General features: G+C 45.6%; 1 protein-coding gene across 4 annotated transcripts in view; it reads left to right on the top strand.

Annotated features, from left to right (window-relative positions):
- The window catches only part of col27a1b (collagen, type XXVII, alpha 1b), a 707,279-nt gene that overhangs the window by 576,276 nt on the left and 118,258 nt on the right, over window positions 1-12,745 (top strand). For all 4 annotated transcript variants that reach the window (XM_087998238.1, XM_087998237.1, XM_087998236.1 and 1 more), the window contains 3 exons: window positions 1,513-1,566; window positions 3,399-3,452; window positions 11,201-11,308. In XM_087998238.1, coding sequence (XP_087854364.1) covers window positions 1,513-1,566; window positions 3,399-3,452; window positions 11,201-11,308 — 216 coding nt within the window. The remainder of the gene's footprint in view (window positions 1-1,512; window positions 1,567-3,398; window positions 3,453-11,200; window positions 11,309-12,745) is intronic.

The raw sequence follows: 12,745 nt of genomic DNA, 5'->3' as shown, positions 1-12,745 counted from the left end.
GAGAGCATTACTGGGATGGGAGGCGTCTTTGATGAGGTTCGAAAGCTTACCGCAGCAACAAGAAGTGTAAATGAAGCTCCCCAATGAAAGTGGCCACTTTGTCCTTCCCCAAAGACTATTATAGATACCATGCAATCTATGGGTCAGCCATGTTACCCTCTGGAGTAGGCCGCCTAGCCCAGAGGTAAGGACATGACCACTGCACCATAAGATCAGCCCCCCCTCCTGTGGGTTGTGTCTGTCTCAGTGAGCTGACCCCTCACTGTGCTATAGAATGACATAATTGCCAATCATCAAGACATCGTCACTGTGGTGTTTGAAAGGAGAGGCAACAAATAATACATTCAATTTATTTTTCTCTGTGAAGAAAATAACTTTATATGACCCCGGTGATCTCCAAAGTTTTATTTATTTTCAGATTTGGAAGAAGATGCCGCAGTCTTGCATGTCCAGAAAATGCCTGTTAGCAAATGCTACAGAGTCCTACATTGCAGCTCGACATTGTTCCATGATTGCACTCTTTAAAACAACTGAAATGTAAATTTACCGGGTGACATCCCAAGGAGTTTGTTTCTCTTTTTCCCAAGGATGTGATTCTTTCTGAGATTCCTTGGTGGTCTTAGCTGGGCCGGTGCAATCTGAAACCAGCTAGAGGGAGCTTCACTGTTCTTTCTATGGTATTGCCACTCTCCCTTTGCAAAAGCAGTCAGTCTCGGACAGGTGGACCTGTGTCACCGAGTACAGGGTTACACTACACAAATTGGGATCTGTCACTATCAAATCAACACAATAGATGTTTGAACGATTTCGGATTTGGGCAATTTACTGGATTGAAACTTTATGCACTGCCTCTGAGGCTCCAGGATTTATTCACACTGACAAAGCATTTCCATCCTTCCCCAGCTCCATGCTGCAGCTTGTGAGGGTAATATTCATGTATTTCGAAACTGAACACTTACCAGGACTTGAGTTGAACTTTTCGTTGGAAAATACAAAATGATGTGGATGTTTTCCTTTGCTGTAAAGAGAGATTTCAGAGAATACTTAGATTAGAACCTGTTGGGTGCTACCATGTGCTCAGTGCAGCCTTGAATGACCCAGCGAGTATAATCATACAGTGAATGAATAGTTACATCACAAGAGTAGGCCATTCAGGCTCAATGAGAGCAGACCAAGAAATCCCATTTTGTCCTCCAAGAAGGTTTTGTAAACGATGCCATTTCTGTCTATTCCTTGGGGTATCAGACAAATTTGACTAAGATTAATGTACAGTGTTGCTATTAGTATACAGTGTATGAATACAGGGCATTAATTTACACAGTGAGTGTATTGTTGAGAACACTCAGGTAAATTACATTTTGTTGTCAGTAACACCCATGCACCAGAAGTAATTAATGAAAGTGGCTGAGTCTTGATTTGTCCTGAGTTGAATGATGCTCAAAGTATTTGAAATTTAGATTTCACGTGTTAAGATTTTCACTTTGTAATTCTCACCTTTGGTGTGATCTGCAGGGTGCAATCGGACTGCCCGGAGCCAGAGGTGAGCCAGGGCTCATGGGCCAAAGGGTAAGTGGCGGATTACGTTGCATCTCTGTCCTCCCTTGTGGTGTGAAAGAATGTTCCAGAGAGAAAGCTCTCCCCTGTAGTGTAATGATCAATACTCTCCCCTCAGTCAACATCACAAAATTAGGTTATCTGGTCATCACCACCTGGCACTTTGTGGCTTCTTGCTGTGCGCAGATAGGTCGATTTCTCCACTGCATTTCAGAAAGTAGACTGCTAGCTGTAAAGCAGCTTTGAGCTGACCGGGGTTAGGGGGAGAAACCGGGGTTGGGGGGAGGGGGTGGGGTGCAACCAGTTTGTAATAACATTTGCTAGTACTTTAGCGGTCACCATTACACAGACAAGCTTTCAAAGGCAGAATTTGAATTCATTTACTGCTCAGGAGGGATTGAAACCCAGAACCCGACAGGGGGCCTCTGGTTTATTAAACTGGTGATCTTATCACTGCCTCAGTGAGTGAGTGCACTAATACCGTATTGATTGGAAACTTAGTAATATGTTGTGGTTCTGTTTGCCGAGCTGGGAATTTGTGTTGCAGACGTTTCGTCCCCTGTCTAGGTGACATCCTCAGTGCTTGGGAGCCTCCTGAGAAGCGCTTCTGTGATCTTTTCTCTGGCATTTATAGTGGTTTATCTCTGCCGCTTCCGGTTGTCAGTTCCAGCTGTCCGCTGCAGTGGCCGGTATATTGGGTACAGGACAATGTGCTTGTTGATTGAATCAGTGGATGAGTGCCATGCCTCGAGGAATTCCCTGGCTGCTCTCTGTTTGGCCTGTCCTATAATAGTAGTGTTGTCCCGATAACCAGCATGAGCAAAACCAATGTAGTGTACAAAATTCCATGCAAGGACTGCACAAAACACTACATAGGACAAACAGGAAGACAGCTAACGATCCGCATCCATGAACACCAACTAGCCACGAAACAACATGACCAGCTATCCTTAGTAGCCACACACGCAGATGACAAGCAACATGAGTTTGACTGGGACAACACTACTATTATAGGACAAGCCAAACAGAGAACAGCCAGGGAATTCCTAGAGGCATGGCACTCATCCACTGATTCAATCAACAAGCATATCGACCTGGACCCAATATACCGGCCACTGCAGCGGACAGCTGGAACTGACAAATGGAAGCGGCAGAGACAAATCACTATAAATGCCAGAGACAAGATCACAGAAGCGCTTCACAGGAGGCTCCCAAGTACTGAGGATGTCACCTAGACAGGGGATGAAACGTCTGCAACACAAATTCCCAGCTCGGCGAACACAACCACAACAACAAGCACCCGAGCTACAAATCTTCTCACAAACTTTGAACTTAGTAAAATATCCTTTTCCCCTTCATCAGCCTGTTCAGAGGTGTCCTTATACAACTTTGAAGCCTAACTGTAATCCTACCCCTAACATAGGTAGGACATGAACATAGGGCTCCATGCCCTCTCTGCCATGACAGTCCCCTATTAGTTTGCCATTACACGCAAAGGTACTTCTAAACTTACTCATCAGCATCTGATGCAACTGACTCCCTCAAAACATAGAATCCCTACAGTGTGAAAGCAGGCTATTCAGCCCATCAAGTATACACTGACCCTCTGGACAACATCTAGAACCAGCCCCCAATGCTGTCCATGTAACCCTGCATTTCCCATCTGCATATCATTGGACTGTGGGAGGAAACCCACACAGACTCGGGGAGAACGTGCAAACTCCTCATAGACAGTCACCGAGGCAGGAATCGATCCTGGGTCCGTGAGGTAGCAGCGCTAACCACTGATCCACCAGTGAACAAGCTGAATTTAAGATCACTCAATACTTCTCCTTCTTTATCAGGGAGAGCCTGGCCTGGTGGGAGATGATGGACCAGTTGGAATCGATGGACTCAAGGTCAGAATTTTCTTAATGAGCCTGCTTAGGAAGTAACATAGAATCTGTGGATACTAGAATTCTGAATATCCGTGTGAATATCGGTTGAAAGATCATGCAGCCATTGATTTGCCGAAAGTGTAATGTTGTATTCAAACAGATGAGATTCCTTAAAAACAAATCCAAAATTTGTGATTTTGTGAAGGCTTGGGTGCAGGAATTGCTGTATTTCATTCATAGAATCCCTACAGTGCGGAAAGAGGCCATGTGGCCCATTGCATCTAGACTGAACCCTCCAAAACACATCCCACCCAGACCCACTCCCACCACCCTGTCCCTGTAACCCTGCATTTCCCATGGTTGACTCACCTAGCCTGCACATCCCTGAACACTAGAAGGCAAGTTTAGCATGGCCAATCCACCTAACCAACACATCTTTGGATATTCGTGGAGTTAAGTTAAGGCCCACAATCTAGACTACAGTCCGGTGAAGTACTGAAAGAGTGCTGTAATGTCGAAGGTAATCCCTTTCAAGTTAAACTTTAAACTGAGACCCCATCTGCACTCTCTGGTGGGCATGAAAAGATGCCACAGTGTGATTCAGGAAAAGGTCAAAGGAAAGCTATCTACAGCATCTGATAATTATCCTTAAACCAAGACCACAGCAGGTTATTTGATTGTTTTTCTCAGTCTGTGTGTGTGACAGCTTCTTCAGCACAAAATGGTTGCTGCATTACCCACAATTCAAAATTGACAACATGTCTCACATATTTCATTATCAAAAAGTGTGGTGCTTGAAAAGCGCAGCTGGTCAGGCAGCATCCAAGGAGCAGGAGAGTTGATGTTTTAAGCATAAATTCTTCATCAGGAACGTTTTGGTGGGGGCCAAGAGGGCTGAGAGATAAATGGGAGGGGGTGGGACTGGGGGCAAAGGGCTAGCCATGGGCCCTAGCTGTGCCTGCCTCTTCACCGGCTATGTGGAACAGCATCTTCCACCGGCACCATTCCCCACCTTTTCCTCCATTACATTGATGAATGTATCGGCGCCACCTCATGCTCCCATGAGGATGTTCAACAATTCATTGACTTCACGAACACCTTCCACCCTGACCTCAAATTCGCCTGGACCATCTCAGACACCTCCCTCCCCTTCCTGGACCTCTCCATCTCCATTTCAGCGACCAACTCAACACAGACATCTACTTCAAACCCACTGACTCCCACAGCCTCTCACATCCCATCGTGTAAAAATGCTATCCCTTACTCTCACTTCCTCTGCCTCTGCCACATCTGTTCCCAGGAGGACCAATTCCACTCCAGAACATCCCAGGTGGCCTCCTACTTCAAGGACCGCAATTTCCTGTCCACGTGGTCAACAATGCCCTCCAGTGCATCTCCACCATTTCCTGCACTCCACCCTTGAATCCTACCCCACTAATTCCAACAAGGACAGAACCCCCCCCACCCCCACCCCGTCCTCACCTTCCACCCCACCAACCTCTGGATACAATGCATCATCGTCCACCATTTCTGCCACCTGCAGTCAGACCCCACCACCAAAGATATATTTCCCTCCCCACCCCTTTCAGCATTCTGCAGAGACTGTTCCCTCCACAATTCCCTTATTAGGTCCATGCTGTCCACCAACCCACTCTCCACTCCTGGCACCTTTCCCTGCCACAGCAAAACGTGTGAAACCTGCACCCACACCACCTTCCTCACCTCCATCCCAATGCCCCAAAAGATCCTTCCACATCTGGCAGAGACTTTCCTGCAGCTCGAAACACCTCACGTACCGTCTCTCAATGTGGTCTCCTCTACATTGGGAAGACAGGATGCCAACTTGCAGAATGTTTCAGAGAACATCTCCAGGACACAAGCACCAATCAACCCCACCGCTCTGTGGCCAAACACCTCAACTCTGCATCCCACTCCGCCATGGACATATAAGTCCTGGGCCTTCTCCACTGCCAAATTCTAGCCACACGATGCCTGGAGGAAGAACACTTCATCCTCTGCCTTGGGACCTTCCAACCACACAGGATCAAAGTCAATTTCAACAGTTTCCTGATCTCCTCATCCCCACCTTATCCCAGATCCAACCCTCCAACTCTACACCACTCTCTTGAACTGTCCCACCTGTCCATCTTTCCACCTATCTGCTTCACCCATCACATCGAGCTCTCACATCGCCCCCCACCTTCATCTATCTATTGCATTCCCAGCTACCTTCCCCCAGCCCCAACCCCCTCTCATTTATCTCTCAGCCCCCTTGCTGGCCCATCTAAATTTCTGATGAAGAGCTTATGCTCAAAACATCGACTGTCCTGCTCCTCAGATGCTGCCTGACCGGCTTGTGCTTTTCCAGCACCACACTTTTTGACTTTGATTCTCCAGCATCTGTAGTCCTCCCTTTTCAGATACATTAGCAATATTAAAACCTTACAGTGTTAAAGGGACACTGGAAGTATGGATGCAAAGTTGGATAAAAGATAGAAATCAGATAGAAGTGATGAAGCAGTCTTTCGGGCTGGAGAGAAGTGTTGCGGTCGTGATCTCTAATAATTAAGATCAACACTAATGGGCTAGACTTGGTTGCATAAACTGCTGAAAAGGCTGGGGCTGTTTTCCCTGGAGCGTCAGAGGCTGAGGGTAACCTTATAGAGGTTTATAAAATCTTGAGGGACATGAATAAGGTAAATAGACCAGGTCTTTTCTCTGGCATGGGGGAGACCAAAACTAGAGGGCATAGCTTTAAGGTGAGCATGAAAAGATTTAAAAGGGACCGAAGGGGCAACTTTTTCACGCACAAGGTGATGCGTGTATGGAATGAGCTGCCAGAGGAAGTGGTGGAGGCTAGTACAACGACCGCATTTAAAAAGCATCTGAATGGGTACACGAACAGGAAAGATTTAGAGGCATATGGGCCAAGTCCTGGCATATGGGACTAGATTAGGTTAGGATATCTGATCAGCATGGACAAGTTGAACCAAAGGGTCTGTTTCCATGCTGTACATCTCTATGACTATGACTCTGTATACTTCCCACAAGGTAATCATGAAAAACGTTGGAACCTGTATAACATGGACACTTGGACTGATCGATCTCCCTAGAATTGCATAAAGAATGAAAACCAAGTGTCGGCTTCAATTGAAGCGTGGTTAGAAACCAGGGTGTAACTTAACCAGGGCACACTTAATAAATATGTTTCCATTTTGAATGCACAATTTACAGTAATCACACCCTCCTTTCTGTGATAGTGGAGCAGTGTTCCTCACTGGGCTGGGGGGATTGGAGGATGAACTGAAGAGTCTACTGTGTCCCATGTTAAATTAGATAACATAACTGTCAATGTAGGAACTTATCTTGGGGAAGAAAAAGTGACAGATCCATGCAGATGAGAATTTGTCTACCTCGTTTATTGTTAAACTGCAAACTGGCTGCACATGAAAGCAGAGGATCTGTGGTTGGACCATTGCCATTCTTTAAGCTGGGAGATGCAAAATGCAGAGCTTGGAACTTGGGAACAGGAGGAGGCCATTTGGCCCTTCAGTGCTGTTCTGCTAGTCAAAGAGATCATGACTGACCAGCTCCCATTTATCCAATTCTTCAACACCTCATTGTGTCCTGAAATTTAACCATAGCAAGAAAAATCCATGAAAGCTCTTTCCATGATAAACATGGACACAAGAACTTGTAGATTTTTATCAACTGCAATACAAGGTCTTGCACTGTGACGCAGGGAGAGTGTAGACAAGTGTAGCCTTCAGGTGACGTGAAGTTAGAGAGTGAGGTATAATTCGACCAAGGCATTCAGCTAAAGTTCTGTCCTGTTTTTAAGTCTTACATTAGGCCCTTATTTTTATGTTTCCTTTATAAATTCCAATATCCACATTTATAATGGAAGCTGGGGGAGGTTTAATTATGATGTGACGAGCTTACACAGGCAGTTTCTATAGCAAAGGAATTTATAATGGAAAAAGTTTCTGGGAAGCACATGAATACAGCATTTTTAATGTATTATATCAACGTAGATAACGAACCAGTTTCATTCCACCTTTCCACTCTCTCCTGTAGACTCTTGATGTGCTCTCTTCTCAGCTTATCCCTGCACACATTTCTTTATCTGTTTTCAAAAGTGCAGTCTCCCAGGTGGCTTGTTTCAACATACTTGTGTCCTTTAGTTCCATGGTTACAGCTGAAGTCTAATAAACCGGCTGAAATCTACATTGCCCAGTGCTCTCTGCAGTATTTCAGAGATCTGGAATATATTCAGTCTCAGTATAAGAAAATTCCATTCCCCTAAACTTTGCTTTTGATAATGGTAACCTCCCAAACTATCCAGGTCAATCTTCCCTCCACTGTCTTGACTGAATCAACAGGAAGGTAGAATGCAATTTATCTCTAGCTGTCTACATCTCATTGCCAAAGTCTGTCCAACGGAAATAATTTGAAGTCTGTGTCAATTCCTGAGACAAGCTAAGGAATTACTCTCCTTTCATGAGATGTGGGCATCATTGGCAAAGCCAGCAGTTATTGCTCATCCCTGTTTGTCCTTAATCTGAGTTGCTTGTCAGGCCATTTATGAACCTTCAAACATGGAACCATGTGGGTGAGGATGGCCAGGTATCTTTCCCTGAAGGAGTCAGGTTCTTAACAACAATTTCTGGTAGTTTCATGGCCACCATTTAATTTTAATTCATTTTGGACATCGGTGTCACACACTTAGCATTTAACACCCAAAGGGCAGGAAGGTGTTAACCATGTTGCACTGGGTATCGAGTCACTTGTCAGGCCAGACCAGGTAAGGACAGCCGTTCCTCTCCCCCCCCCCCCCCCATGCCCCCAGAGGGGCGTTAGTGAACCAGATGGGTTCCTCCTCCCCTACATTGATACTGTTAGAGAATTAATTCCAGTTTTTTTGTAAATTGGATTCAAACCTGTTATGATGGGATTTGAACTCATGTTCCTCAAACATTACCTGGGTCTCTGGGTTAATAGTTCAGCGATAATACCACTAGGGCATCACCTCTCTGACCTTTAACTCCAGCTTTTATTTATTGAATTTAAATTCCACAAGGTGCCAGACTGTTAGCCTGGTCCACTGGATGGCATTACCACCACTCCACCACCCCTGTATTGCGGAGACAATATCTAAGCTAGCTTGACAGCATTGCAAATGCCTATAATCTCAGAGCTTCATTTTTTATGCCTTCCACACACAAATAATGCTTGAAACACAACACTTATAGGTCACTCCTGCCCTGAGCAGTACCCCGTCTGGCCCATCGAGAGGATCTGGAGGTGTTTGGAACTGGGCATTGAGCAGGTCTCTGTCAACTCACAACCACCCCTGATTGCTGCTGTTTTCCCAGGGAAATAAATAGCAGGGAGATCGCCAGATCCAGTGACATTCCAGATCCCCTTGTAAAATCCCAACAGAAGAGTAACGTCTTGAACAGTGAAGAAATCCCACAATGGGCTCTCAACGTGTCCCAGGCTGCAGTTAGAACCCTCAGGAAATAACCAGTGAGTTCAGAGCCAGGGGGTCACAGTTTAAGGATACAGGGAGGGCCATTCCGGACAGAGATGGGGAGAAATGTCTTCACCCAGAGAGTGGGGAGCTTGTGGAATTCTCTGCCACAGAAAGCGGTTGAGACCAAAACATTGAATGTTTTCAAGAAGGAGTTAGACCTGGAACAAATAGAGAAATTGCTGGAGAAGCTCAGCAGGTCTGGCGGCTTCTGGGAAGAGAGAAACAGAGCTGATGATTCAAGCCCAGTGACCCTTCCTCTCTCTCCATGGAGGCTGCTTCACCTGCCGAGTTTCTCCAACATCTTCTGTTACTGTTTCAGGATCTTCAGCATCCACAACTCTTCGGTTTAGTTTAGGGTTCAGGTTCTGAGGGGTAAAGGGATCAGAGGGTATGAGGCAAAAGCAGGAATGGGATGTGGAGTTGGACGATCAGCCATGATCATGTGGAAAGGCGGAGCATGCTAGAAGGGCCGAATGGTCTACTCGTGACTTGGTTTCCAATGTATCTATGACTCAGTTCACTCCACCAAGAAATGAGAATATCCCAATGTTTCCTGGTGTTATCAAAAATATATTGTGTAATTCCAATTCACAAGCTAAAATGCAGATTTAAGGAAAAGAAATTCAGAGATATTCCCAATTGAATGCTTTGTTGGTCTCATTGATCAAGACCAGAAGTCACACAACACTAGATTAAAGTCCAAAGAGTTTATTCAAAATCACAAGTTTTCGGAGCACCGCTCCTTCATCAGGTGACATGACAAAGTCTGATGTTGTGTGACTTCTGACTTTGTCCCTGGCACCTCCACATCATGTTGATCAAGATAAAAACAAGTGAAGAACAACCAGTTCTGAGGAAGAGTCATACTGGACCCAAAACATTTGTTTTTCTTTCTCTCTCTCCCCCTCCCCCTCCCCACAGATGCTGTCAGACCTGTTGAGTTTCTCCAGCACTTACAGTTTTTATTTCTTCTCTCCAGCATTCGTGGTCTTTTGCTTTTATTTGCAGGATGACAGGCTAATTCACCAGGACAGCTACAATGTCCATCTCGCAGGACACGTTCCATCTCCTTCCTCATTCCTTATCTCACTAATCTAGTTTCTGGTTTCTTTTTAATAATTGGACCACCATGCTGCTCCTCACATGTCAGCTTTTACAAGAAAGAATGATTTCCATTCCTGTAGTGCCTTTCACGCTCTTGGGAAGTCCCGAAACGCTGCACGGGCAATGACAACAGCTTGCATCTGCCATTTACCTTGTAAAGCATCTGGAAGTGCATCACACCAGCGATAATCTGGGATTTACATTGACCCAAGTGTGGAGATATTAGAACAATAGAATCATATAGCACAGAAATAGTCCCTTCAGTTCAACCAATGCATGCCAACCATAATCCCAACTGAAACTAGTCCCACCAGCCTGCACTTAGCCCATATCCCTCCAAATCTTTCCTATTCATGAACTTATCATTATAACTGTAACCACATCCACCACTTCCTGTGGAAGTTCATTCCACACATGAAACACTCTCTGTGTAAAAAGTTGACCCTCATGTCTTTTTTCAAATCTTTCTCCTCTCTCCTTAAAAATATGCCCCCTAGCCTTGAAATCCCCCACCCTAGGGAAGAGACACCTGCCATTAACTTTACCTATATTCCTCCTGATTTTATAAAGTCAACTTCCTATGCAGTAATGAAAAAAATTCCTTCTTATCCAGCCCCTCTTTATAACTCAAACCTTCCATTCCTGACAACATCCTGGTAAATCTCTACTGAACCCTCTCCAGCTTAATGATATATCTCCAATAAGGTGATCAAAACCTTGGAAGGCAAGGTCAGCCCCTCAGAGAGGTTGACAGTGGGAGAGATTTCAGGGAAGGGATTTCCAGAGTGTGCGGCATTAACAACAGAATACATAACTGCCAGTGTTGGGGGAATTCGAATCGAGAATGTTTAGGAAGCGAAGTTTCGGCAGAGTGCAAAAATACAGGAGACTTGTCAAAGGTTTCATGTTTCTCTGATGATCCTCTTGAGTACTGATAAACAAAGACACATTTCATCTTATACATTGTTTCTCGTTACTTTGGTACTCTTGCAAACGGTCCTGATGAGTGCAAGATGGTAAGATGTGTTTTTTCCACATTGCTCAAACTCAGTACAAACAAGTGGCTACCTTTGTCTTGTTGAACAATTTACTCCTCGCTCACCATCCCCCTATCTCTTTTGCATGCTAGGGTGACAAGGGTGACCGAGGGGAAGAAGGAGATAAAGGAGACAAGGGGCCAGAGGGATTGAAAGGAAAAGAAGGGCCACCAGGGGTACCAGGAATGACCGGAGTTCAAGTAAGTGCCATTTCAGTATTTCTCAAAAAAAATCATGAGTAGGGAACATTCCAAAATAATCCAGAAAATAAAGACATTAAGAAATGCACCCCAAGATTCATAGAGTTACCCGCAGGATTTCTACCTCAACGTTAGAGAAAAATAAATGAATAAAAGAGAGCAGAACTCAAGAAAGTCACCGTCATGAAGGATCTACACAGAGGCGATGAGGAGAAGCTATTCTGGTTAATTGTCAGAAAGACAAAACAAACATCTGTAGGGTTGCAGAGAAGGGTCGGGCTGTGGGACTGAATAAGTTCCTCCTGCAGAGGGCAGGTCTAGGTTTGATGGGCCAAATAACCTCTTATATCCATCCTGTGATTGTGTAAGAGAAGAATATGGCCAAGGACAGCCTTACGTCCTTGTCATGTCAAAAACAAAATGTTATTCCTGTTCATGAAGAAGAGAGGTTTCCTTCATTATCTTAGGTCCATGTAGACACACGTTTTATACATAGTGGGGATTTTATATATTGTAAAGTATACATATGTATATATCATATTGATATAGATATAGTCCTTGTGTGTGTGCAGGCCTCCACCTATTAGATACAGACTATCCAACAACTGATTTGGTCACTGAGTGTTGAACAGAACTTGTCAAACAGAGGGGAGGGGAGTAAGACCCCCAAGGTGGGGAGTAAAACCCAGGGGGGGAGGGAGTGGAGAATCTTGGGGGGGGAGGTTGGTGAAATGAGACACCAAGGGGGAAGTAAAACCCCGGGGGGGCGGTTGGAGAACCTGCGAGGAGGTGAGGTGAGAACCGGGGTGGGGAGGGTGGTGGTGGTGAAACCCCGAGTACTTGTGGTGAAGTTAGACCCCAAGGGTGGGGAGTGAAACCCAGGGAGGAAGTGGGTGGGGAACCTGATGGGGTGGGGTGAGGTGAGACTCCCAGAGATGGGGGCAGAGAGTAAGACTCTTAGGTGGGGGTAGGGGGGTGGGGTTGGATGCGGGGAGTGTGAGAACCTGAGTGGAGAGGCGTCAGACCCCAAGAGAGGAAGAACGCCAGACCCGGGGGTGGGAGGGAAGGGGGTCACTGGTGGTGTGGTCGAGGCAGGGCGTGAGACCCTGGGGGCACGGTGAGAGCTGCACTCCCACTCTAACAGACTGGCCTCTACTTTTAAAGACAGTGCTCCCACGAACACACCCTCCATCTCACTCTTACAGGTTTCCCACACCTCCTCCCAGCACCCCCTCATTGCCCACACCACCTCCACACACATACAATACACAACACCCACCCCAACGCCTCCTCCCAGCATTCCATTCCCAGCAATATCCTGGTAACTCTCTTCTCAACGCTCTCCAGCTTAATAATATCTTTCCATATTAACCATTCAAGAGAACTCTTAAAAATACATTCTTTTCGCTGTAGTTTGATATAATGACCATTAAATGC

This window comes from Chiloscyllium plagiosum, unplaced genomic scaffold (assembly GCF_037043375.1).
Source record: "Chiloscyllium plagiosum isolate Xiang-an unplaced genomic scaffold, Cpla_swu_hap1 HiC_scaffold_21, whole genome shotgun sequence".
Taxonomy (NCBI): Eukaryota; Metazoa; Chordata; class Chondrichthyes; order Orectolobiformes; family Hemiscylliidae; genus Chiloscyllium; species Chiloscyllium plagiosum.
This window is presented reverse-complemented; position numbering and strand designations above follow the sequence as displayed.